This window comes from Cryptomeria japonica, chromosome 4, assembly GCF_030272615.1.
Source record: "Cryptomeria japonica chromosome 4, Sugi_1.0, whole genome shotgun sequence".
NCBI lineage: Eukaryota > Viridiplantae > Streptophyta > Pinopsida > Cupressales > Cupressaceae > Cryptomeria > Cryptomeria japonica.
This window is the reverse complement of record NC_081408.1, coordinates 657,547,408-657,572,628: the sequence shown is the minus strand read 5'-3', so window position 1 is coordinate 657,572,628 and position 25,221 is coordinate 657,547,408. Positions and strand designations below refer to the sequence as shown.

General features: G+C 35.2%; 1 protein-coding gene across 1 annotated transcript in view; it reads right to left on the bottom strand.

Moving 5' to 3' along the window:
- The window catches only part of LOC131061799 (cold-regulated 413 plasma membrane protein 2), a 40,607-nt gene extending 24,045 nt beyond the window's left edge, over positions 1 to 16,562 (bottom strand). Inside the window, exons 1-3 of the mRNA XM_057995643.2 lie at positions 16,264 to 16,562; positions 2,178 to 2,285; positions 2,006 to 2,076 (exon numbers count right to left, since the gene is read on the bottom strand). Of these exons, the coding sequence (XP_057851626.1) occupies positions 2,006 to 2,076; positions 2,178 to 2,285; positions 16,264 to 16,439 (355 nt within the window). The 5' untranslated portion in view covers positions 16,440 to 16,562. The remainder of the gene's footprint in view (positions 1 to 2,005; positions 2,077 to 2,177; positions 2,286 to 16,263) is intronic.
- Positions 16,563 to 25,221: the final 8,659 nt, after the last annotated feature.

Here is a 25,221-nt window from a genome sequence, read left to right as displayed (position 1 = left end):
CAGTATGTTCCTTCTCATCAGCTGCTACATTTGTCAGGTATGTCAGAAACATTAGGCCACAAAATCTGCAGATTACAGGTTACAATGTTTGCTTTGGTTGATTACTGAATATTATTAGAAAGATCGCCAATTGATCATGGAGAGTAAATATTAAATATACACTGTACAGCTAAGAACAATGTAATTTTGTTTAACCAAAGAACTTGCTTCTATGACTGAAATATTAGACTGACCCCTTTAAAATAAACAAATGCTCAGGAAGCTCTGATGCTTGTGGCAGGTAATTGAAATCATAAAGTTAATGTTTCAAAGTACGATTTTAAAGTGAAGAAAAATATGTACCAAGCTAGCAAAATTGGCTTTAAAAAATGGTCAACCTTTTAAGTGACAACATCTGTAAAGTGTAATGTCCCCTTTTTGAAATAGGATTTAATAATAAATTAAAATTAAAAAATAATAAAAATAAAATATAATATAATTAAAATTTAATAAGTTAAAAGAATGGTCAAAAAGGCATGAAATGAAGAGTTGTGACTCCCTCCAACATGAGTTATAAAAGGGAGATCATTTCATTTGAGAAGGAAATCCATCCATCAATTAATAATCAATCAGAGAAGGAAGCAATCAATCATTTTGGAAATAAGTAATTATTTTCAAAAGACGGCAATTAAGGATGAATAATTGTGACTCCTTCAAAGGGTAGAAATCATGAAAGGATGTGACTCCCTCAAGAATAAGATATAAAAGGGAGATCATTTCCTTGGGAGGAGATCATAAAGCAAGGAAGAAACAATTGAGCATATGAATCAAGGACGGATTAATAAAAAGGAATGGGAAGAAAATAAGGAAGTGACTATTGCAAAGGACAGAAATTATTAAAGGTTGTACTCTTTCAAAGGGTGGTAATTGTGAAAGGTTGTTACTCTTGCAAAGGGCAGACATGATGAAGAGGTGTGACTTCTCCCTCACATTGGAAGATATAAAGGGAAGAAGGTTTCATTTGAGGATTTCCAAAGGCGGCAACAGAGGGTGTGACTCCATTCTTATGAAAGGTGCTGACCTTTTCACCAATAAAGTATAAAGGAGAAATAATTCCAAGAATTCAAGGATCACTCATCAATCATCACTCACCAGAAGATCAAATCAGCAATTACTCAGTCATCACTCATGAATCCATAAAAAGCGATCTTCAATTATCAAATCAAGCAAACAATCAATCAACATCATCATAAATTATCAATTCTTTCAATCAAAAAAACATAAAAACATCTATCATTTCAACATCAACTACAAGTAAAGCAACTAGAAAATTCAAAAATTCACTCAAGGATCATTCATAATAAGTTATAACAGTCAAATATTATTCAAAGGAATGATTGTCAATCCATCAAGAAATATCAACCAGTGTTAATCAGGCAAATTCATCAAACAATCAGTTTGAATTTGAATAAATGTCTTGTAGGAGTTGGAAGGAATGAGGACATAATCCTTTCATGCTATGGGGCTAGGAGTTGGAAGGATGTGATTCTTTCATGCTCTGGGGCCAGGAATTGGAAGGATGAAAAGCGTTTTTATGCTCTAGGGCCAGGAGTTGGAAGGGTATGGGGACCCCTTTCATGCTCCAGGCAAGTTGATTCCCAGAGAATTTGCGATTTGATTGATTTTGAAGATTGTGCTACAATTGGTTGATCTAATTATTATCTTGAATTTCTCATGTTTGGTAAAGTTATTATCATTTTGAAGTAAGAATTATTGTTTAAGTTAAACAAATCAGGAATATCCCACAAAGGGACGGTACATAAAGGACTGGGTTTCATTGCATACACGTATAGTGCACTGCTACTACCTTTGCTATATTTAAACTTTCAAGTAACTGATTCACACTTTGCCATATATTTCCATCCCTCAATTGAAATGTATTTTTCTTTCCAAAAGCAAGCATTTAAAATGAAAAACAAAGTTTTAGCAAATACTACTGCAATTGAAAGAAGTAAATGTCCCATACCTGGAAAACGTTTGGGAAAAAACAGTCTTAATATCACAGCAATAAAAGCAATCCATTTTCCAACTTCACCACTGTAACAGGTGAGAACAAGAAATTACATGATATTGCATTTTAAGACATTTAGGAAAATAAAATGAAGAAGAAAAGTCTTTGAAACAAACCAACTCCTCACCGTAAGAAGCTAAAGATTATTGAAGGCAAGTTAAAGAAGATATAGGGCACCAAAAGTGAAGTCAGCATGTGTGTCCTCCAATTTGTCCGGTCCAATATTAACAAGTATCTGCATTTTATATGCATGGAAAATTAAATTATAAAAACAATGCATCATTATTCTCATTTCAGCAATATAAATGCCGTAGCCCATGCAAATTGCAATCCATTATTTTCAGCTGACAAGGTTAATTAATACAGAAATTTCTGGTATGTATTTGCTTCATTTAAACTGCATAAATGACCTAGGAGAAAATAATCTACAATGAGCAACTTAACAAGTTTAACAATCATGATAAATGCTAAATGCAATGAATCTACAAGATATTCATGAGCAGTTGTTACAGTAAAATTGTAAAGGCGAATGCTATACACCTTAGTCTTGGATACATATTAAGAGTTGGGAATTATTTATGCTCAAAGTGCTCTACATATTAATTGTTCATAGTTTCATACATCTAGTGCCATCTTTAGATACTGAGTTCCTTTTCTTTAAAAAACATCATCTGATGCATTTGGATGGTCTTTATTATTTTTGGAAATATCAAATCGAATGCCACTTAATAAATAACCCAAATATTTTTCAAAATGCCATCAATTTGTGTATCCTTCAACTGCAAAATTACAAAAGTACTCAAGTCAAGAAAGGTTCTCATCCCAAGTTCTAAGAAGATTCTAATTATATCATCTCAATAGGTAAAGGTAGTTAAATTAACCTCCAAATGAGACACAAATTTAGTGTTTAGCAGGCCTCTTGCAGTAGACAACAAGGAGATGGTTTTCCAATTACCATATAATATTCAAATTTGTATACTTTCTAGATTTGAACTCGTGACCGAGCTCAGTACTAGTAGTAAAGTTATCGTAGGATCCAACTGACCATGTTGATTGTAATTAGAGAAATGGCGGATTCCAATTGCCTTGGGCAACACTGGAATCCGCCCAAGGGGGCCAGCCCCCTTCTCCAACGTATAGGGCTGGGCCCTATACCTCACGACACCTCTTAAAGAACCCCACGCTACTCCACACCACATGCAAAGGTCCAACCCTATCCAATGCATTTCAGATTAAAGGGAAAACAATAAATTAAAGGTCAAGCCGACATAAATGGATCTTAGTATAAGCCAACATAAATGGATATTGCATCATATAAATAAAGATACTTTTCACCTCAATCAAACACATTCATCTTTTATTAGTCCATGCGAAATACATGTATCTGCCTAATGCAAGTTAAAGGAGCAATATTACATCTGCTATTACAGCGAATACTCTTCTATATCAGCGAACTACATCTGCTAGTAAAAGTGCGAAATTCATCCATGAGGAGAGCGAACTGAGGTTGCAGTCCATCAAAGTGCAGACTTCATATGCAAATATTGCAGACCTAGGGTTTGGACCTGATTGCTGTTGGAAGTGTTAAAGGGGGCAGATGTGACAACTTGATGCTTGTGAAAGTGCAGTCTTGTGGAAGACATTATCAGTCCTAAGTGCAATCACCTTCAAGTACTTGAGATAAGTGTTGTAACCTTCATATGAATATAATCCATAATCAGATCTAAGGATCCTTTCTGGCTAGGTTTTTCCTCCTAGGAGGTTTTCTCAGGGTCACCGTGTCTTGTTCTTATTTTGTTCCTTTCTTTGTTATGCTTAAATCTGGAAATCTACAAACCCTTCATTTAATCGATTTAGTTAGTAATTAAATTCTGATTTTCTGAGTTTACATTAATCTGAAAGTGTTAAAATCAACATGGTATCAGAGCTAGGTTCGTACTAACCAGTGATCAGATTTAATCATGTAATTTCAGTCTCTTGTTCCTTCCTTCCTTTGGTGACAGGTTAGTAAATATAAGGATCTCTCAATAAGACGACTTTGATGACAATGAAAACATTAAATGTTAAATGAATGAATCTTTTATTTAGTCCTTGTTAAACCAAATATTATAAGAGGATTCTTGATTAATTAAGGTTATTGTTAAGGGCTTATTATTTCCTTTGGGCTGCATACTTACGTAGTGGTTAAGATCTGATTTAAATAAGAGTTGCAGATCTGATTGTGAAAGGTCGTGTCCCTTTCAAAGGGCAGAAATAATGAAGAGTTGCACTCTTTCAAAAGGTGCTAATGGTGAAAGGGGGTGTCTCTTGCCAAAGAGCATACATGATGAGGAGGTGTGACATCTCCCTCATATTGAGATACATAAAGGAAAGGAATCAAAGCATCCAGTGATATCACCACGGATCGGATCAGGTCAGAACTGTTATTAAGTTACAGGCAGTAACATCTTTGTTCTAGGTGGTATACATGGGGATGTGCTTAATATATGATTCCTGATAATGTTCTTATGCAGAATTTAATATTAATATGGACTGCATCATGTATGACAGTTATACTTAATTTCATAATACATGACAAGTTAGTATACTTATAGCCTAATGCTTGTTACTACTGTCAGTATTTAAGAAAGTTGGGAATGGAGTTGTTTCCAAAGAGGGGCAGTCTAAATCCAATCAATAGGATGATTCCCATGATAGGGTAAGGGCTTGGAACCGTAAACCTTGAGGGAGCCTATTGTATTTTGGTCTCTGAGCGCTTTGGTAACATAGTCATCCCCTTCTTCCTTAGAACTGAAGTAGTAACGTAGGTTGACACTTGCATTAAGAATTATGGATGATAAACTAATTGAACTATGGAATATCAAAAATTTGATTCATGTTAAGATAGATTTTGTCTTCTAATCGATTTAGTTGAAGACATAAGTATTTTGAAATAGATTAATTATGGTTAAAACAGGCCTAAACCTAGTAAGAGAAATTTTGTGTACATGCCTGATCAATTAAATACTAAAATTAAATATGGAATGTATGCCCACATTAAATATCTAGTGCTTAATTGTTCCAGTGAGTGAGATCAAAACAAAGAAGAAAAGTTGAACTTCATATATTTGTAAAGACATTGCGAACTTATATATTTCCTCTCTGTTTTGAACTTCGTTTAATTTGTGTATGTCTTTATCTATGTGCGTAAGGGAAAATAAACCAGTTACATAAGTATCGCTGCTAATTGAGTAAATGAAGTATTCATTAAATAAATGTCATTAATAAGTGAGCTAGGAATTTATTGTTCACAATGCTTGATCCGAAGATTAATTCCTTTGATGTATTTGTTGTTGGATGTCTAGAGGTTTGATCCGAAATCCTTTATCAAAATTATTTTGATTATATATACTGCAGCTTACTAATTGCTATTGATTCATGGAAGTATAGGCTCTCACTATCATTGCTTGGTTAGTATCTTCATTGGTAAGTATACTTCACTCTCCTTGTAAACATTCTAGTAGTACTTCCTCACCTATGATCTGATTGAGTTTTGACTATCAATTGAATGATTCTATAATAGTTACATAAAACTGACTTTTCAATTGAGTATTTGCTATCATGAAGTGTGAAGTATTATGGAAATTAATAATATACACTATATCCTCAATTGCTGAATTAGAATTATTCTAGTTAATAACTATCGTACTTTTGTGAGCTAATTGTAGACTCTATTAGGTCATACTAATGGTTGTATGCATGTACTCTCAAATCTGTGGAAACCCTGGTGAGGCAGAAAATGATCATGACTTAACCCTTGTGAGTTTCTTTATGAAAATTAGATTTGTGTTATAACCTATAGGGTGATGTACAAGTTTTCAAGGTTGTGTGTTACTGGCAAGCTCCTTTAATTTGTGTCACATAATTATTGTCTCAACATTCTATGTATCATTGGTTATATTGTTAAAGGGATGCATCTAACTTATCATGAATGTTGTGATCCTCACCCAAGGTCATTTTTATATAACCTCATATAGTAGGTGATGTATGTCAAGGGCCAAGGCTATACTGACATCAGAAATCCATAAGCTTGGATTAATGTGGCTTCAGAGGGAGCTTTGAAATAAGGCATAAGGATTTTCACACTCAATTAGAAGAAGTTGAGGATATGTCTTGATCATAATTGCGCCATGGGTCCAATTCATAAAAGGTGAAGTTGGCATTTCTCATCCTTGTTTATGAATACTTATGATCTATGATGCCTGGCTATCAGTCTAATATTGACGATTAAGAGGGAGCCCTATGATCTTCAATAAAACTTTTGGTATGAAAGAGTACTTGATAAGCCTAGGGTTTTGTAAAGATTCTAACTTGTTCCTTAAAGCATTTGAAATGCTAATTTTGATTCCTTATGTGGATGACCTAACTCTGACTGATAAAGATAGTCTCATGATTTAATATAAGAAAGAATTAGCTCAGAATTGAGATGGAAGATCTAAACCTAAAATGCATTACTTCTAGGTCAGAAGTGTGGCAAGGATCTAATGAAATTATTCTAAGTCAAGTTTTCTATTGTTATGTTAGAATTATGAATTGTAAACTTATATGGAAACCAACTTGAAGAAGTTGAGTATGTCTGCAGCCAACTATGATCTTGCAAATTCATCTGAATAGAGGTAGGTTGATTGGTGTGTGCTTCAGCTAATCAAAGCTAAGCATATTGTTGCAGCCAAACATATTTTGATATTTGCAAGACACAATTGATTATGAGTTGAAGTTGCTTAGGTTCACATTGGTCAAGAAGTGTTACGGACAAGGAAAACACTTCAAGCATTCACCCGCTTCGATCTCTTGGACCTACAGGGACAGTCCTCAGTTGCATTGAGTATTGCTGAAGCTAAATACATTGTTGCAAGTGTTGCATCAAGAGAAGCAGTGTGGTTTCTCAAAATTCTTGTTATGCTGTTTTGATTTATTATCAGGATTGTATAGAGATACCTGACAATTCAGTGTTTTATGGCAGGACAATCCTGTGTTGCAGATGTTCTCAACAAGTCTCTTGAAGCTTGAGTACTTCAAAAGATAGACTTGGAGCTGTGGAGAACACCGCCTTGGTTGAGAGGGAGTCTCAACCTCAGTGATACATTGTGTTGTATCAACCACCCTCTGCGGGCAATGTAAGCTAGTAGTGTAATCTTCTCAGGGAGAAGAGTAATTGTTACCATCCTCTGCGGGCAATGTAAGATGGTAGAAAAGATTCTCTCCACCCTCTGCAGGCAATGTAAGGTGGATCCAGTCTATGCTTGTGTGTGAACTGGAAGACTATGTTATGTAGTTCCATTCTATGCTTGTGTGCAAGATGGAAGACTACAATATTCTGATTATGTTTATTCCATTCCTTGCTTGTGTGCAAGATGGAGGATTATGTTTATTAGATTCCATTTTATGCTTGTGTGCAAGATGGAGAACTATGTTTTCATTTTATACCTATGGAGAACCATGATTATGTAACTCCACTCTATGCTTGGGTGCAAGATTATGATGTCACATTCTTCTTTGGGAGAAGACTGAGGTAAAGACAATGAATGATGGATATGAGTGATCGATGGCATGGAATGACTCCATGATGTGCATGAATAATTGTGTATATATTCATGACTTGCAAGTGTGCATGTTAAAGTTTTTCACCCTCCACAGGCAGTACAAGATGGATACTATGGGCTACTATTTTTGGCTGCTTGTTGTGATCCTCCCTCAGGAGTATTTGAAGTTGACAACTAAGTTCGGATTACAATTTAAACATTGTATGTATTACTTAGGGCTGGGCCCTCATCTTGTAACCTGGTTGTAAGATTATCTTTCTCCCTAATTAAGAGGGAGTGTTGATTGTAATTAGGGAAATGGCGGATTCCAATTGCCTTGGGCAACATTGGAATCCGCCCAAGGGGGCCAGCCCCCTTCTCCAACGTATAGGGCTGGGCCCTATACCTCACGGCACCTCTTAAAGAACCCCACGCTACTCCACGCCACATGCAAAGGTCCAACCCTATCCAATGCATTTTGGATTAAAGGGAAAACAATAAATTAAAGGTCAATCCGACATAAATGGATCTTAGTATAAGCCAACATAAATGGATATTGCATCATATAAATAAAGATACTTTTCACCTCAATCAAACACATTCATCTTTTATTATTCCATGCGAAATACATGTATCTTCCTAATGCGAGTTAAAGGAGCAATATTACATCCACTATTACAGCGAATTACCTCTGCTATATCAGCGAACTACATCTGCTAGTAAAAGTGCGAAATTCATCCATGAGGAGAGCGAACTGAGGTTGCAGTCCATCAAAGTGCAAACTTCATATGCAAATGTTGCAGACCTCGGGTTTGGACCTGATTGCTGTTGGAAGTGTTAAAGGGGGCAGATGTGACAACTTGATGCTTGTGAAAGTGCAGTCTTGTGGAAGACATTATCAGTCCCAAGTGCAATCACCTTCAAGTACTTGAGATAAGTGTTGTAATCTTCATATGAATATAATCCATAATCAGATCTGAGGATCCTTTCTGGCTGGGTTTTTCCTCCTAGGAGGTTTTCCCAGGGTAACTGTGTCTTGTTCTTATTTTGTTCCTTTCTTTGTTATGCTTAAATCTGGAAATCTACAAACCCTTCATTTAATCAATTTAGTTAGTAATTAAATTCTGATTTTCTGAGTTTACATTAATCTGAAAGTGTTAAAATCAACACTTCTGTCTGTCCATTTATCTGAGAATAAAATGCAGCTCTTGTTAATTTTGTATACATCATTCCCTACAATTTTGTCATGAAACGAGTGAGATATCAAGTATTATTAATGTGATGAACTTTGGCAGTCCAGAACATATGATAAACATCAAGTTTTCATGGTCCCTGAGATTAATTAGAAGAGCTTCTGGAAAAACTGTGCTTATTTTTGCATCAAAGTTTCAGATCATACTTGTGATGATGGAAAATATGGGATGATCCAAAACATTGATATCAGGACAGAGTAGCATGAGGGTGAAAGAATAAATTTTCATGTTAGCACTCAACTCCAACACTTCCAGGAGCCCCATTATCTGGAAGAGGACCTATTCTAACGTCAGATCTACCTATTCCAATCAGAACTACAGATCTTGAGTGGGTTCTTGATGCAAAATTAATGAACTATTTTTCCACGATGTCTTCTAACTTCTAAGTCATCCCTTGGACTGTGAAAATTAATGTTTACATTTGATGCACATAATGGGGGGAAATTGTTTTAAGTTAAATCCTGATGAAGAGTGTGATCCACAATGTTGATGAAGAAATTAACACAGATTTTTCTAGAAGCTCTTCCAAGTGGTCCAAAACATGTTCAAGTTAAACTAGGCAGGCTCATGCCTGTTGAGCTTCTTTTGAAGAGAATGAAGAATGCCATTTTACTGAGCCTATCAACATTTTGAAACAGAATCATCTAAATTCCCAATCTTTTGCACTGCCCAGAAAAAACATCAGAACATTTTCTTATGTTTTCAAGCCAGCAATGGAATATAGAATAATCACTAGTACTGCAAAAGACACAACCTCTTATCAATTTTCAGACATTCTTCCATCCTTGGTTGGCTTGCTTACTTCAAAGTGTCCTGCAACTCTGGAAGTATTGGCTTCTCAAATCAACACTATTCAAGTTTCTCCTGTAAGTATTACAAAGATTTATCATATTTTGCAACAGTCCATCTTGATTCAGATTTTTGTCTTGTTTGAAATCAGAATAGATGGTACTAAATTGTCTATAGCTTAAATAGTAGATACTAATCCTTGAAATCCTCATTGGGAAATGGTTCCAATTACATAGTTACGACCAATGTTAACACCTTGTATAGTATAGGCCACATATTGACCACTTTATTGTCTTTTATTTGATGAGAAGATTACATTGTTACCAAAAAGTCATTCACCTAATGGGTTCACTCTGCCTTTGCAAACTTGCAGGGCTTGCATTTAGCCTGAATGATGACTTTCCTTCCAACAATATAGTGCCCCAAGGGTTAGACAACATATACTATCAAGTACAATTGCTTGTAACATGTTCAACAAATCAATACTAATCTTGAAAATAATTTTGAAAAGAAAAAAAACGGACTCTGCCTTGTTGCACCTAAACTACCCTAGCGTAAAACCTAAAGCATCTTGGTGAAATTTGGAAGGTGCCTGCAGATACAACAAACTCTAAAGTATTTCTATTTTGAAGCACCTAAGGTTGATCCCTAGGCTTTCTCCCATAAAGTTTCCTTTCTCCTTTTGACGGTGAATTCAACATGCTATAATTTATGTAAAAAAAGATAAATGAAATTTCTAAGATATCAAGCAGCTCCAATGAAGCTAAGTACAACATTTAACATTTTGTTTCTAGGCCATTCTTTAAACCTCTTAATCTTTGTGAAATCTTCAATTCATTATCTTCCATGACAAATGCTAGACAAACCAGTGATAGTGATTGTTTGGCAAATCCTCACTTCTTAGTGTTCAATTATAACTGATGTCTTTACAAAATTTGCACTACTTTCTAAGTTTCTATTGAAAAGTGGTAGAGCAAACAAAACTCCAGATTACACCATAGTTCAGACAATAATAAAATGACATATTATTCTTTGGGATGATATTTCTTTGCAATGCATTGGTTTTATTAAAACTATCAACTTCCACATTCCCTACAACTACCCTATTCAACTTCTTATGAGAAATAACTCCCAACTACTTAATTTTTTGCTAGCCTATAATCTAACTTATCAGCTTTTACTTATATTATAACCTAATGATGTAATACTCATTACAACATTCCTCCCCTTATTACATCAATCTGAACAAATGAATGAACACTACATGAACTGTACAGAGGAGCCCATATGGAAATCCAAGGAACTAGAGCATACATACAACTCACCAAATCACCTATAACATACCGAACCAAATATATTAGTGGATTTCCTGACTATCTAACAATTCCTGCATACTCAAATATTCACAAGTACCCCATTCCTCTTGTAAATCAAGACATACTCAACTATCCACAAAAACGCAACTCTGCATGTGAATCAAAATGTATTGACTATCCACAAGGCAATACTCCAGCTACAATCAAACATAATCAAATATGCACAACAACATTCCTGCAAATTACTACATACTCCACATAGGTACACAATAAACTTTTAACAAAGAAGAAGAAAAAAATTAGGAAAATTTGGGTACAATTTGAGAATTGTTTACATCCTCCAAAAGATGTTGACTTTCCTTTTTTGCACATTTTTAAGAGAGAATTCATTTTTTCATGCCAACAGTTTTATCACAGAAGATTTTCTTCTTTCAAACAATGGGTACATTACGCAACTCAATCTAACCTTGAGTGAATTTTTGAGCCAAACCATTTCACAAGATCTCTCTATAATGTATGTGGACTTGTTAATTTACTTGATAGACTTTTACCAGAGATATGGCCAAAATAATTTTGTTTTATTCAAATGATTACTAATATTTAATCCTTATTTGCTTTGTTGTGAGTGCTAAAACATTGTTTGAACTTTTACTAATTCAGCAAACAATTAGATATTGTAGGTGTGACTGATACTAGTGGTGACGGGCAAAGCTAAAGTCCTCCTCTTGTCCAAAATGGCTCTCCATGATAATCTTCCAAACAGCCTTGCCTCAAATGACTGAAACTAGTGGTGACACCGACGGGCAAAGCCAAAGTCCTTGTCTGAAATAGCTCTCTAAACCTATATTCTTCACTTTATCTACAAAAAGACAATTCCATCCTTCTAGATAACTAGCAATAATTCTATCTAACAATCTACTTTTGTACTTACCTAGCTTACTATTCAATTCCTCAATTTCATGTGTAACTCGATTTGACTCATCAAATTGTTTTATCCTTTATTTCTTAATCTAAAACAAGATTAGAATCAATCCCACAATTCACTTGTTATTCAAAGTCATTCTTGCATACCTTATTTCTTCATGGACCAAAGTGTGGTGCCTTATTTCGTATGGATATATCCCTTTCATGAAAAAACTCCTAACCACCCATGTATATTGTAATTTTAAATTATGCAAACCCCAGGTTGGGAAAAATGCTCTTCATGTAAACGTGACAATCAACATGCAAACAAAACTACTCTATGACTCAAGAATCTAGTCAATATATCTTGCACACCTCAAACTAGAAACTAGAGGAGAAAAATGTTTGAATCCCTTAATTGCCCTCAAGAGTATCCTCTTTGTTGTCACAAATGAAGACATCTTTCTATTTCAACTAACAAATGATGGATGCCACAAAATCTTCAAGCATATTTGTCATGCTGTTGATATTGAGATTTCATGGGGGGTCAATGAAGCTTCTTTTCAACCAATCATAGGCCACTATATCCTTTTGATTTGAATGCCTCAAAAAAGGTCCATAAAGCTTCACAGATTCAAAACATGGAATGAAATAATTGGATGATTAGGCCATTATATCATGTCACTAGTAATCTCATTTATTTCATGCTGGATCCAAAATAAGTTAGGTGTTTTGGATCTATTTTAGAGAACTGGACCATTAATGATCAAAACCTAAGTGCAATTTTTGTTCACATGCACAAGTGTTGCCAAAGATGACAATGGCTACTAAAGCAGGCCCTCGGTGTCCAAGTCATGAGGTTGTAGCCAAAGTAATGGGAGCTGACTATTGAAGTGAGCATGTGGCAGTTGTAGTGAGCATGATGTTGCTGAAGTGAGTTATAAGCTACTAAAGTGCATGATTGTTACTGAAGTGCACATTTTGGTCATTAGGAATTGACTTGGAAGAGTCTGTGCCAGATTCTCCATGAGGGCAGTAACAAGGCAACAAAACACCAAATGTTGTTGGTGGTTGTTCAATTACACTTGTTTCCATTGGTTTCCAAGCGAGGTTGTTGTATGTGTGTAGGGCAGGCAAATAATAGTGTTGTTTCCTTTGCTAGAGTCTTTAGACTAGAAGGCAAAGAGTTGGGAAATCTTGTAGGGGCAATTGGATGGTGGAATAGTAGCAAGTATAGTTGTTGCTATTCAAGTGTTATATCATCTTCCATCGTTGCAAGGAGGTAGATTAGTGGCAATCACATTGACACTCATTGCCTAGAAAGGCAACCATCCATATCCAAGACCATTCACCCATTTTGCAAGGGCAAAGAAGCATAAAGAGGGTTCAAGTAACCTTGTGTAGGGTTTGTATTCAGTTCCATTCTTGTGAATTCATTAGTTAGTTAGTTCAACAAGTGTCAACACAAAAGGAGCTATTTTACTACAAGTACATGGCTACTTCTTATGTTGGCCTAGGAGAACCATACTAAGAGGCCAAATGACTGATAAGGGAAGTAAATCATGCTATTACAAGCACAAAGTTAGTTCATGCATCAATAGATTGACCTGTGAGTTAGCGCATATAGACTAATGAAGCGAAGTTGTTGCATGCTAGTTGGTAGAGACTACTAGAGCTTGCAAATTGTAATGTCCCTACTTAGATGTAATACAAATGGTTTTTAAACAGATTTAAATACATATCATCAGACCTTAATAAATCCTAAATATTTCAATGCAACTACTTTGATCCGTGGATATTTCTAGGGACTGAACTGAGGCTTCCCTTTTAACCAAACAAGATATTGGCAATAACCCCTCATTAAATATGCTAGATCAATCAATTAATCAACTTTGTATAAATTTATGGATGAATGGACACTAAATCTGGGGCTCAAATTAATGCTTAACCATAAAACCTAGATTTTCCTCTTTGATTCCCGCAATAATCCTAACCCATAATATGCGATCAATAAAATAAAAGCAAGACCAATCGTAACTCCATATATCAACAAATTTAAGTAACCCAACTTGCAAATATAAATTTGCATTCATTGATATATATTTTACATCAATTCACAACTCACATTATTGTTATGGGACCATTCTTACATTACAAAAAATAAGAAATACATTACAAACATTACTTGAACAACTTTCATGGACCAAGGGGAGGCTCTCGTTGACATTGACGACCTTGTACACTTTACTCTAGTTCATTCCTATGGGTAAGAACTACCATGAACACCTCTAGAGTAATCACTTCTACTACAACTCCAAGTGTTGCCTCATCTTGATATCACCAATGTCAACCACCATTAAACCTCAATCATGACCTCTGGGTGAAAATTGCCTCTTGGGCCAACAAGGCTCTTGTCCTCGACCACTTACAACCTAGTAGGATTTTCATCCTTTGATCATTATAGATTTGCAAGGCTTCACCTCAAATCTATCCATCTAAACATGAGCACCCGAGATAGTCCAATTAGGGGTTGGTGTGAGTTTTCAAAAGTTCCTTTTCCCTTCACAAGCTTCCAACCCAAATATCAACCACCAAAAGGCCAAAACCACATGGTACCACATCCACTAATTAAACAATGTCACCGGCAAAATAAATCCTAGGTATAGCCATGTGTCAAGAAAAAACATTACAATGTGTTGATGGGTCATGTTGTAGGTGTGATAAATAGTTGAAAGAGGTGGGAGTTTTGAACTATGGGGCTTAGGGATGATGAGGGAATCATACCTAACTGGTAAGTAGATGAGAAGTTCAACTCTAATGAGACAAGTGTCACTATCAGCAATATGACAAGAAAGGGGGACCTGGGGATGGAAAACTCTAACAACAGGTGAAAAGGGAATGAAGAGGACAACAATATGCAGCTTAAGAGGATGAAGGTGGAAAACAATATTAAGTATGCCAACACAATGAAGACTGGCATTCCAAAAAACAATTAGAACACCTAACTCACCCAAATGCATAAAAACTTTGGCAACCAAGAATCACACAAAAGAGGAAAGAGGGAGCACATAGACACAAAATTCCTTGTTGAGAAAGGAGGAAAGATTCTAGAACAAGGCATTTGACACATGATAGAATTATTGCAAAAAAGGGGCATGACACAACTGTAGAGAGGCTAAGGAAGCCATGGATGACCAAACTGATCCTATAGCTGAGACTGCTTGGTATGGGTAGAGGGTGTTGATCAAAGGTAAAGCATGTCTTGTCTATGAGATAGAGCTATTATGACACGGAGCATTCATAAGGAATTTCAAGAAAACTTGAGCACACAATTTGAAAGGCATTCTGCAGAGAACTGTAAAAAACAATCCACCAGTTCCAATATGTAGAAATATAAATTAAAATCTAAAAATAAATTTATCTCTCATTGTACTTTATCGTACCATTCAGATGCACTTTACAATTCAACTTGCCTGTTACAGATCTGTATTTGGATTGGTATATATCCTAACTCCTGATAGCAACCATTTGGCTCTAGGTTGCATTCTCTGCTACCAACTCCTCTCTGCGTTGTGCTGTTTGACTACAGCTCATGGCTCTAGCTTGCATCTTTGACAGAAACCCTCGCCCATTCTTTTTAATATCTCAATCTTAGTGCTTGTGCTTTTTGTGATCTCGCATAAGAAAAGATTATTTCATGCTTGTCGGTTCTCGTATTCCATTACAATTGCTAATTGTACTCGTAATAAAAACAGGCAACTGCTGGGGATCAAACTAAGAATTCTCAAGAGAACGGAATTAAATTTTATATTTCCATTATGAAATAGCTCTCCTCGATATTGGCTTTGCACATATGAGTGAAGCAACTCATAATCTACAATCATTTGATGATAACTCCAGTTCTGCCTGCTAGGCACTTTCGCCGTGTTAAAAATTGCTGTGCCAAAATAGCAAACCTCAAAAAGAATAGGTGCAAGTTCCAGGTAAATTTAGGTGGAATCGAAATCCATCCTATATTTCCCATCTAACTTCTGAGCTTAAGGTCATTCTTAGAATCGGGGTGCATTCCCCCTGTTCAGTTGACCATGGAGTGACTATTACAACCGACAAATTTAAAAAGCAAAAACATCAAAATCAAAAAACGCATTGCAAACATTATACAAGGTTCAAACAACCACAATTGAACCCAAATTATTTTGATGCCTCCTGCTTTCAGCATTTAACTCTGTACAAATGCAAAAATAACTTTATAAAGAATCAACAAAATTCAGGTTTCATTCCCTACACAAACATGGCTGATCGGACATTGAATATTACACGATTTATGGTCACATTGTACAATTCCTGAAACGGAAAATAAGACTAGTCAATAAGGAGATGCCTATACTTACATGGCAGCTATAGTTGCCAGCCATTGTAGTAAGCTTGTAAGAAGGCCTGCACCTAGTAAGCCCACAGTGTGCGTTCCAAGCTTTTTCACAGCCAGCCCAATTTCCTTGAAATCGGACTTGATCTCATCAGTACTTGCATCATCTGTTTTCATTGCTAAATAGCCAAATTTCCCCATGTTTCTGTGGATCCTTCACACCTTGACTGATTATAACGAAAACCAAGTTTATAATTATTCTCGAGGATAGAATCCAAGAAGGGTTTCCATCATTGATGAGTCACACTGCAGATAACAGCACATCGTTATGATATTTCCATATGGGATATAGTTGTCGTCTATGAAACGTTTAGTTGAGTATTTACAGCTCACAGAAGACGTGGCAGCATGCTAATGAAGTCGAAAGATCGGGCTGTTTTACTTATATGTCATTAGGATTTGTCCACTGCCAACGCAGCACAAACCCAAAAAAAAAATATCTGTTTGCCTCGTCATATGCTGTAAAATGGATAAGGACAAATAAGAAATCTCAAAGGACACCTTCATTATATATATTGTTATTAATTATTAATTAACTATTATAGAAATCATAATGTTACGAGTGGTCGTTAAAAAAATGGTTCGTCATTGGAAAAGCAGGTGGCAATCTGCAGACTTTTTGTGATATCTAGATTAGACTTTTTTTATTTATTAATTAACTATTATAGATTTATTTTTTATATAAATATTTTACTTTTAAACTTTTAGTTAAGGAGGAATATGATGCATATGTTGGATGCAACTACTTAATTGGTATGGAAATCATCATATAGAATTTTTTAAAATGGTATGGAAATCATCATATAGAATTTTTTAAAATGGTATGGAAATCATCATATAGAATTTTTAAAAAGGGTTAAGAATTCTCTGTTTTTTAATTATTTTTTTATTTAATAATTTTCAAAAATATTTTTTTTGTATTTTTAGATTGATTGATTCTTCAAACAATGTAAAATAAAAATTGTTGTTTATTTTTACTTTAGAAATTTTCAATGCATTGTTTTTTTTGGTTAGATTTTCAATTCTATTAATGTCTCGAATGATAATGATTACTATTATAGATATCGTAATATTATGAGTTGGTCACTAAAAAAATGGCTCGCAACTAAAAAAGTGGTAGTGGAAAACGATAGAATTTTTGTCATTCATCTAATTGGGGTGCTCAAAGAGATTGGAAAATTGAAGGTTTATAGAAGAAGACCCTTCCTTCGAACAAGCAGAACCATAGAGAGGTGTTCACTCAAAGAAATGGGAAGAGATGGTAGAATGACACCTCTTCAGATGCCATTGAGGAAAGAGAGAAGGGAAGAGTGGGAGCATGGAGATCTCAAAGATGAAAAAGACCAAATTTTTGGCATAAAGGAGGTAGAAGAAAAACTAGAAGGTATGGAGACAGGAAGGAATGAACCCAACAACACGAACCAACCAAATATTAGTGGGCCTCAAGTGCTTAACCAAATGCATTGCCCTCAAGTGCTTTTCTATTGATCTCACTAACTATGTGATCAACCCTGGAATTACATCTTTTCATAAAGTGGGCAGCATAATGGTCGTTGAGGGCAAACATACAAAAATGGTAAGAACAAAATTAGGGTCAAGGGGTCAAAATCAAATCTTTCCTTAGAGGCTTCTTTTTGGTTGAGTGAACTTCAAGAGAAAGAAAATAGGAAGTCCTAAACTAGGGCCCTTTAATGATAGATGGGATAGGGTTTTACATGACCAACTAAGTTCCAAACTGTAAAAGTTGATGATACAACCACAAGAGCCAAGAATGATCTTAATATGATCAACACCACTTGAGAATTTTGTATTGATTGCACATAAGAATATGATTGCAATTAATAAATGAATCCTTATAAAAGGATGAATGAAACTCTATATGCAAAACCCTAATGTAATATTGAATCACGTAGCACTGAGTGTCACAATCATAATGAATAAGACAAGTTAAGCTATTATTAGCTTAATTAAATAAAAGAAAAAAACACCTAAATTTAGCTTAAGTGAAAACCCAATTAAAAGACCTAATTAATAAATAATTAGATAAAATGTCTTAATTACTCCAACACAAAATTCAACATTATATATCATAAATTGAGAAAGCATCAATGAATCAAAGTGTACAATCTTTCATTCAAATATTAGGGCTCAAAGACTCTAAAATTGATTAGTGGCATAATTGGTTCTCATTGAGGTGGACAATCAAATGGAAGATGGAGACTTTGGAACGTATGAAATAATATGCATTTGCATTAACCTATGATCTCCTCTTTCGAAGGAAATAAAGATTAGATTCAAAATCAATATATGGAGACAAAAAGTGGAAGTGGAGAATAGCTCAGCAAGATACAAAATACGTTGCATAACACTATGGAGTGTAAGAAAAATAAGGAAGAAAATAATGCCCCACCTAATCCACCTTCGAGTCTAAACAAGTATGTCAAAGAGTTTAATTTCTCTAGCCCAACAAACCCATGTGTAGAGCTAGTTGATATGGATGGTAATAAGAAACACAATGATGGGTGGGTGATCTTTGACGGACGCAGCTATTCTTGCTCCAAAACGGACCTGGCATACGAACGACATGCATCTGGATCCCTATGTGCATACATCCCTCCCATGCCCATTTCTAGGATAGCATGGAGGTGACAGATGTCGGAAAGTGATGACCGCAAACTGCATCGGGTAGGGGCTTGGTTAGGACCCGAAAGGCAGGAAAGGACAGTACTGTTGGTGGTGTGGGTCCCCCTGAAATCTGTCAACCTTTTGGCTCACTGCTCCCGTTCGCAGATGTCGTTGTTCCCATCCAAACAGTTATGTCATTAACATTGCAATTCAAACAAATTCCCACTCGAACCGATCACTTACCATCTTGAATTGAATTATATTATAGTATTATAATATTATTATATTGTTATATCATTATATTATTATGTGGAGGTATATGAAATTGTATATATCCATTTAGACTATTTTTAATAAATATTTATGTGTTACAAGATTAAAGCATATACAAAATTGATATCTCTGATATACAAAATTGTAAGATATTTATTAGACTTTTATTTAATGATAGTTTAAAACATTATTTAATGCTCACTATTATGGTTACAGATAGGGTTAGGGTTAAGGTTAGTATTGTGGTTAGAGTTAAGGATTACATAATTGTTAGGGTTGTGGTTAGGGTTCACATCGAGGCTAGGGTTTGGTGTAGGTTTATAATTGTGTTTAGGGTTAGGATTAGGGTTAGGCTTAGTGTTAGGGTTAAGTTTATGGTCAGGGTTAGGGTTAAGGTTACTATTATGGTCAAGGATATGGTTTACATCATTGTTACGGTTAGGGTTAGGGTTAGGGTTAGGGTTGTGATGAAGGTTAGGTTTCAAGGTCAAGGTGATGATAATGGTTAGGGTTGGGATGAAGGTTAAGGTTTTGTTTAGCTTTCAGATTATGGTTAGAGTTAGAGTTAAGGATTTCAATTATGGTTATGGTTATGGTTATGGTTATGGTTATGGTTATGTTTCCATGTTAGGGTTAATTTTATGGTTAGGGTTAGGGTTTATTGTTAGTGTTTCGATTATGTTTTGAGTTTATATCAAATTTAGGGTTAGAGTTATGATTATAACTAGGGTTGGGTTAGGATTACGACTTGATTTATGATTATTTAATGTAGAGTTAGGGTTTAGTGTTAGGGTTAAGGTTAGTATTATGGCTAGGGTTAAGGTTTACATCATTATTAGGGCTAGGGTTAGGGTTAAGATAATGGGTAGGGTTAGCATCAAGGTTCGCTTTTGCTTTAGGTTTAGGATTATGGTTAGGGTTATGGTTGGGGTTAAGTTTATAGTTAGGTTTTTGGCTAGATTAGGGTTAATATTAGCCAAGGATTAGAGTTTAATTAAAATTACATTTCAATTAGGGTTAGGGTTAAGTTTAGGAATATAGTTTAATAGGGTTTAATTCTAGGATTAGAGTGGAATTTAAGGTTAGGTTATAGTTAGGTTTCAATTATAGTAAGATGAAGTTTAGGGTTAGGATTATAATAGGGTTAGGGATAGGGATAGGGTTAAGGGTTAGGGTTATGATTATGGTTAGGATAAAGGTTAGGGTTAGGGATAAGTCATGGTTAGGATTTAAATAATGGGTAGGGTCAGGATTTACATCATGGTTAGGGTTGGGGTCAAGGTTAGGATCATGGTAGGATCATAGTTAGAAATATGGTTTTGATTAGGGTTAGGGTTTATGTCATATTTAGCAATAATTTAAGAGTTAAAGTTAGGTTTTGGTTGGTTTCGGTCATTGTTAGGATTATGATGAGGGTTAGGGTTTAGGGTTATGGTTATGGTTATGGTTTATGGATTATGGATTATGTTTAGGGTCAAGGATTAGGATTATGGTTAGGGTTTACATCATGGTTAGGATTAGGGTTATGTTTAGTGTTTGGGTTACACTCACATTTAGGGTTAGAATTATGGTTTAGGGTATGGGTTAGAGTTAATTTTAGGCTTATAGTTTACATAGTAGTTAGGGTTATGGTTACCATTTACATCATGGTTGGGGTTAGGGTTACATTTAGCATTTTGGTTATGGTTAAGGATAGGATTTAATATAGTAGTTAGGGTTAGGGTTAACATCTAGGGTTGAGGCTAAGGATTATGCTTAGGTATATGGTTGGCTTAGGTTTACTTTATTGTCAGGGTTCGGGTTAGGGTTTAGGGCTAAGATATTAGTTTAGAGTTAAGATATAGGTTTAGGGTTAGGGATAGGGATAGGTTTTGGGTTATGGTTAGGGCTATGGTTAGGGTTAGGCTTTTGGTTTTGGACAAAGGATTATTGCTAGGGTTAGGGTTAATCTTTAGGGTTAGGACAGAGGATTGTTTCTATGGCTAGGGTTCAAGGTTACTATTAGGTCAGGGTTAGGATTAGGATTAGGGATATTGTCATTGTTATGATTGTGTTTAGGGTTAGGTTTACATCATGATTAGTGTTAGGGTTAAGATTAGGGATAAGTTTAGGGTTGAGTTATGGTTAGGGTTCAATTAGGGTTATATTAGGGCCAGAGATAAGGCTATATTGAGGTTAGTGTTAAGGTTAGGTTATGATTAAGGTTAATATTCTAGGTTAATGTGTGGGGTTAGGGTGGGTGATCAGTTAGAATCAATGTTAAGATTAGGATTAGTATTCAATAAGGTTATACACATAATTTTTCATTTATGGTTAGGGTTCAATTAATTAGGGTTTTATTACCCTTCGAGTAAGTGTTAGGATTCAAATGTAGTCAGAGTTTAAGTATGAAGCATGATGTTTGGATTAGGCTCCTTCAATAAAGGTTGATTTTAAGGTTAGAGATACGGTTTAGTTATGTTAACCCAAAGGTTCAATTAGGGTTAGGATTCAATTTAATTTAGATTAGGGATACTATCAAGGCTAGCATTTTGTTCTGGTAAGTGTTTAACTATAGTCGAGGTTAGTATTGGAGTTCAATCAACATTAAAATTAGGGTTATGATTCAATTACATTAGGGTTAAGGTTAAATAAGGATTATATGTAATTGAGGGTTAGGGTTTGGGTTAGAATATGATTTTAGTGCATCACCTCCTAGGGCTAGTAGTTTTCAATTCAAAAGCAATCTTTCTATCATTTTCTCTTATCAAGTGCAATAATTTTAGGAGGTTTTCCAAGGGAACTATCCCATAATATGGAGGTTCATCCTTATTTTAGGTCACTCGTAGCTTGAGAAACTCATAGTTTTGAGGCAATATCTTCACATGCCTAGTGATCATATAGGTCCTATGGTGTGCTAAGGGATCATATAGTGTCCTATGACCCCTTAGGACACCCTATGACCCCTTAGATGTCGTTAGGGGTCATATTGTGTCCTAAGGGTCATATGGTGTCCTATGACCCCTTAGGACACCATATGGTGTCATTATGTGTCTTATGTTGTCCCAAGACACCATATGAGAGGGAGGGGGAGGAGAGAGAGAGAGAGAGAATAAGAGAGATATACACCCGAGAGAAGGGGAGAGTGAGATAGAGAGGATGACAAGGAGAGACTTCATTGTGTGTCTATGTGAGCTATATTGGTTAACTTCATGCATTAATTGTCTATGTATAGTCACATTTTTGTGTATATAGCATATATAGTCTTAATCCTAAATATGCACAAATGGTTTAACATCAAAACTAATGGAATCTATCACACACACGCACACACACACACACAAAATCATTTCTTATCTTTGATCACAATTGGACACACTAATTTGTGCCCCCCAAGCTTCAATATTATTTCTTTTGAATGAGTCTTTCAATAACATAATCTACACTTTCTCTAGCCTACAAAATTTTATAGTTTTCCATAGACGTAGTTGTAGTCACATAAATCTGTCTATTTTAATTAAATGAATATTTCGTATTTATTTGATTAAAAATCCACTAGCCATCAATTAATTAAATTAAGATTTAATTAATTCATCTCCAAACATTCTTCTATTAATTAAATAAATTATTCAATTTATTTTAATTAATTCATTAAATCCAATTCCAATCAATTAAATAAATAAAATCTATTTATTTAATTAAAATCCTCTTTTCCTCTTTTAATAAATTAAATAAAACATTTATTTAAATCATTATCCCCACCCCACTTGCATTTTCCTACAAATGCAACTTGCACACATTTATTGAAATAAATGAATTTTTATTTTAAATAAAATCCTATTTTCCCTCACCCACCAAATTCACTTGCATACCTAAACCCCTTCTAGATTCTTCTAATCATTTCTAATTAGCCTAATCCATTCCCTAATTATTGTCACATTCCTAAGCAAAATGGAGTCACTTCTCAAAGTCTAAAAGTCTTTGATAACCATTAAAGGCTTTCAACCTTCAACCACTTAATCCCCAAAGTCTCCAAAAACCATTAATGGTTAACCCAAACCCTTCCACATGGTTAAAACATTTGTTTTGACTCAACCTCTACCCAACCCAAGGGTCTCATCAAGCCTTTAATGCTTTGACCATGATTATCTCTTAAACATTTGCACAAAGGTTTATCCTTGGATTAACTCTTAATCCAGTGGATAATCTTAATTTAGGCTTGACCCTTAGCCTTTAGATAACCATGAGGTCTTCTTAGGCCTTTAATGCCTCCAACCTCTTCTTTCAACCCAACCCTATGTTGACACTTGTCACCATTTCATTGGTGCCATTTGTGCACATGGATCCCCAACTTTCAAGCTTGACCCTTGATTAAACCTTTCAATCCTGGCCATCCATTGCTCCATTTTTTCTATAAATAGAGCCCATTCCTTCATAAACCAGATCCTGAAAACTTGTAAGCATTTAGACTATAGACATTTTAGAGAGCATTTAGCATAGCATAACTAAATCTTGTCTTTTTGGTTAAAATACATCATTTTAGCATAAAATTAGCTTTTCATTTCATATTTGGAGCTATACTACAAATCTCAATCCTCCATAAGCATCCATAGTGCAAAAAGCTGTTGAGAGCTACACTATTTTGGAACTTGGAGAGGAGAGGAACAAGGGAGAAGGAACTAGGAGTATGTTAGGAGGTATTTGGAGATGCCTCATCATGTTTGTTTTGATAGTTAAATATGCTTGCATGCTTGTAGTCTCTCTTTTGGTATGCCTTTTTAGATTAGTTTTCGATTGATTAACACTAATGTTTTGTGTGTTTTTGTGTTCTTTGATCTTAGACTAACCTTGTGCCATTTAGGAGGGCATCATTTGGTGAACCCGACGTGAATCGAACACGCAACCTTCTGATATTTTTTTTGACAACTAACATTTTTGCTTGTTGAAACTGCCACACAGGTCGCGCTTCGGCGCTAATGAACACGTTTTAGCGCTATCGAAACAATTCCTTTTAGCGCTATTGTCCATAAAATATTGCTATTGAAAACGTTTTAGCGCTACTGATTCTATTCTGGCGCTTCTGTCATCTTTTTGGTGCTATTGAAACACTTCTGGCGCTTTTGACCTCTCGGATTTGTCTATTCTTTCAGCGCTACGGTGTAAATTAGCGCTTCTGAGAGTGCAGACTAGCGCTATTGTATAAATTAGCGCTTCTATCTAAAAAGCAGACTAGCGCTATTGCGACAGAGTGTTGTCCAAGTCACTTTGTAACCAAAAAATTGAGTATCTTAGGCTTGTGGAAGCCCCCCTTGAACATTGGTTTTACTAACTTGTTTTTTTGTTTTTTTTTGTTCGTGCAGGTTAACAACCCAACATAAAAATCACAAAATTTTCATTTAGTGCTTAAAAAGAACTTAAAAACACAACAACAAAAAAAATAAAAAAATTCATTGTTTTCTAGTTAGGCCTCATTTTCTTTTGGTGCTTAAAATTAACAACACAAGTTTGATTTCATTTGCATCAAATGGGACCTAAAATTTACAATCCACACTTCAAAAATTTGGTGCAAATAAAATACACAATCCCCTTGTTTTCATCTTTTTTGCAAACAAATTTTACTTCAAACAAAACGTGTTTTTCATTAAGTTGACCAGGATTTCCAAATTTTTAGATTACAACACATTTTGCCATTGAAGTTAAAACAAACACCATGACTGTTGGAGCAACATCTCCAAATAGTTAAATCATCTTTGCAAATGTTGGATTAAAAAGAACAAGTGTTTTACGTATTTGGCACGCTTGTGCAAAAAGTTAGTCGAGTGGACCTACTTCTAACACACACTATCCTCTCCCTTGGCTCTCGTGGTCCTAGGTGCAAGAGAAAAGTGTTAGTAACACTCCAAATTTTATCTTTTTAAGAGAGGCCTGCCAAGGGATCGATACTCTTGGGAACGACCTCAAGCGGTAAATCCTTCGAGCCGCTATAGAAATCAGGTGAGAGAGAAAGTTGTAGCCTTGGGTATAGTTGTTCCTACAGTGTAACTGG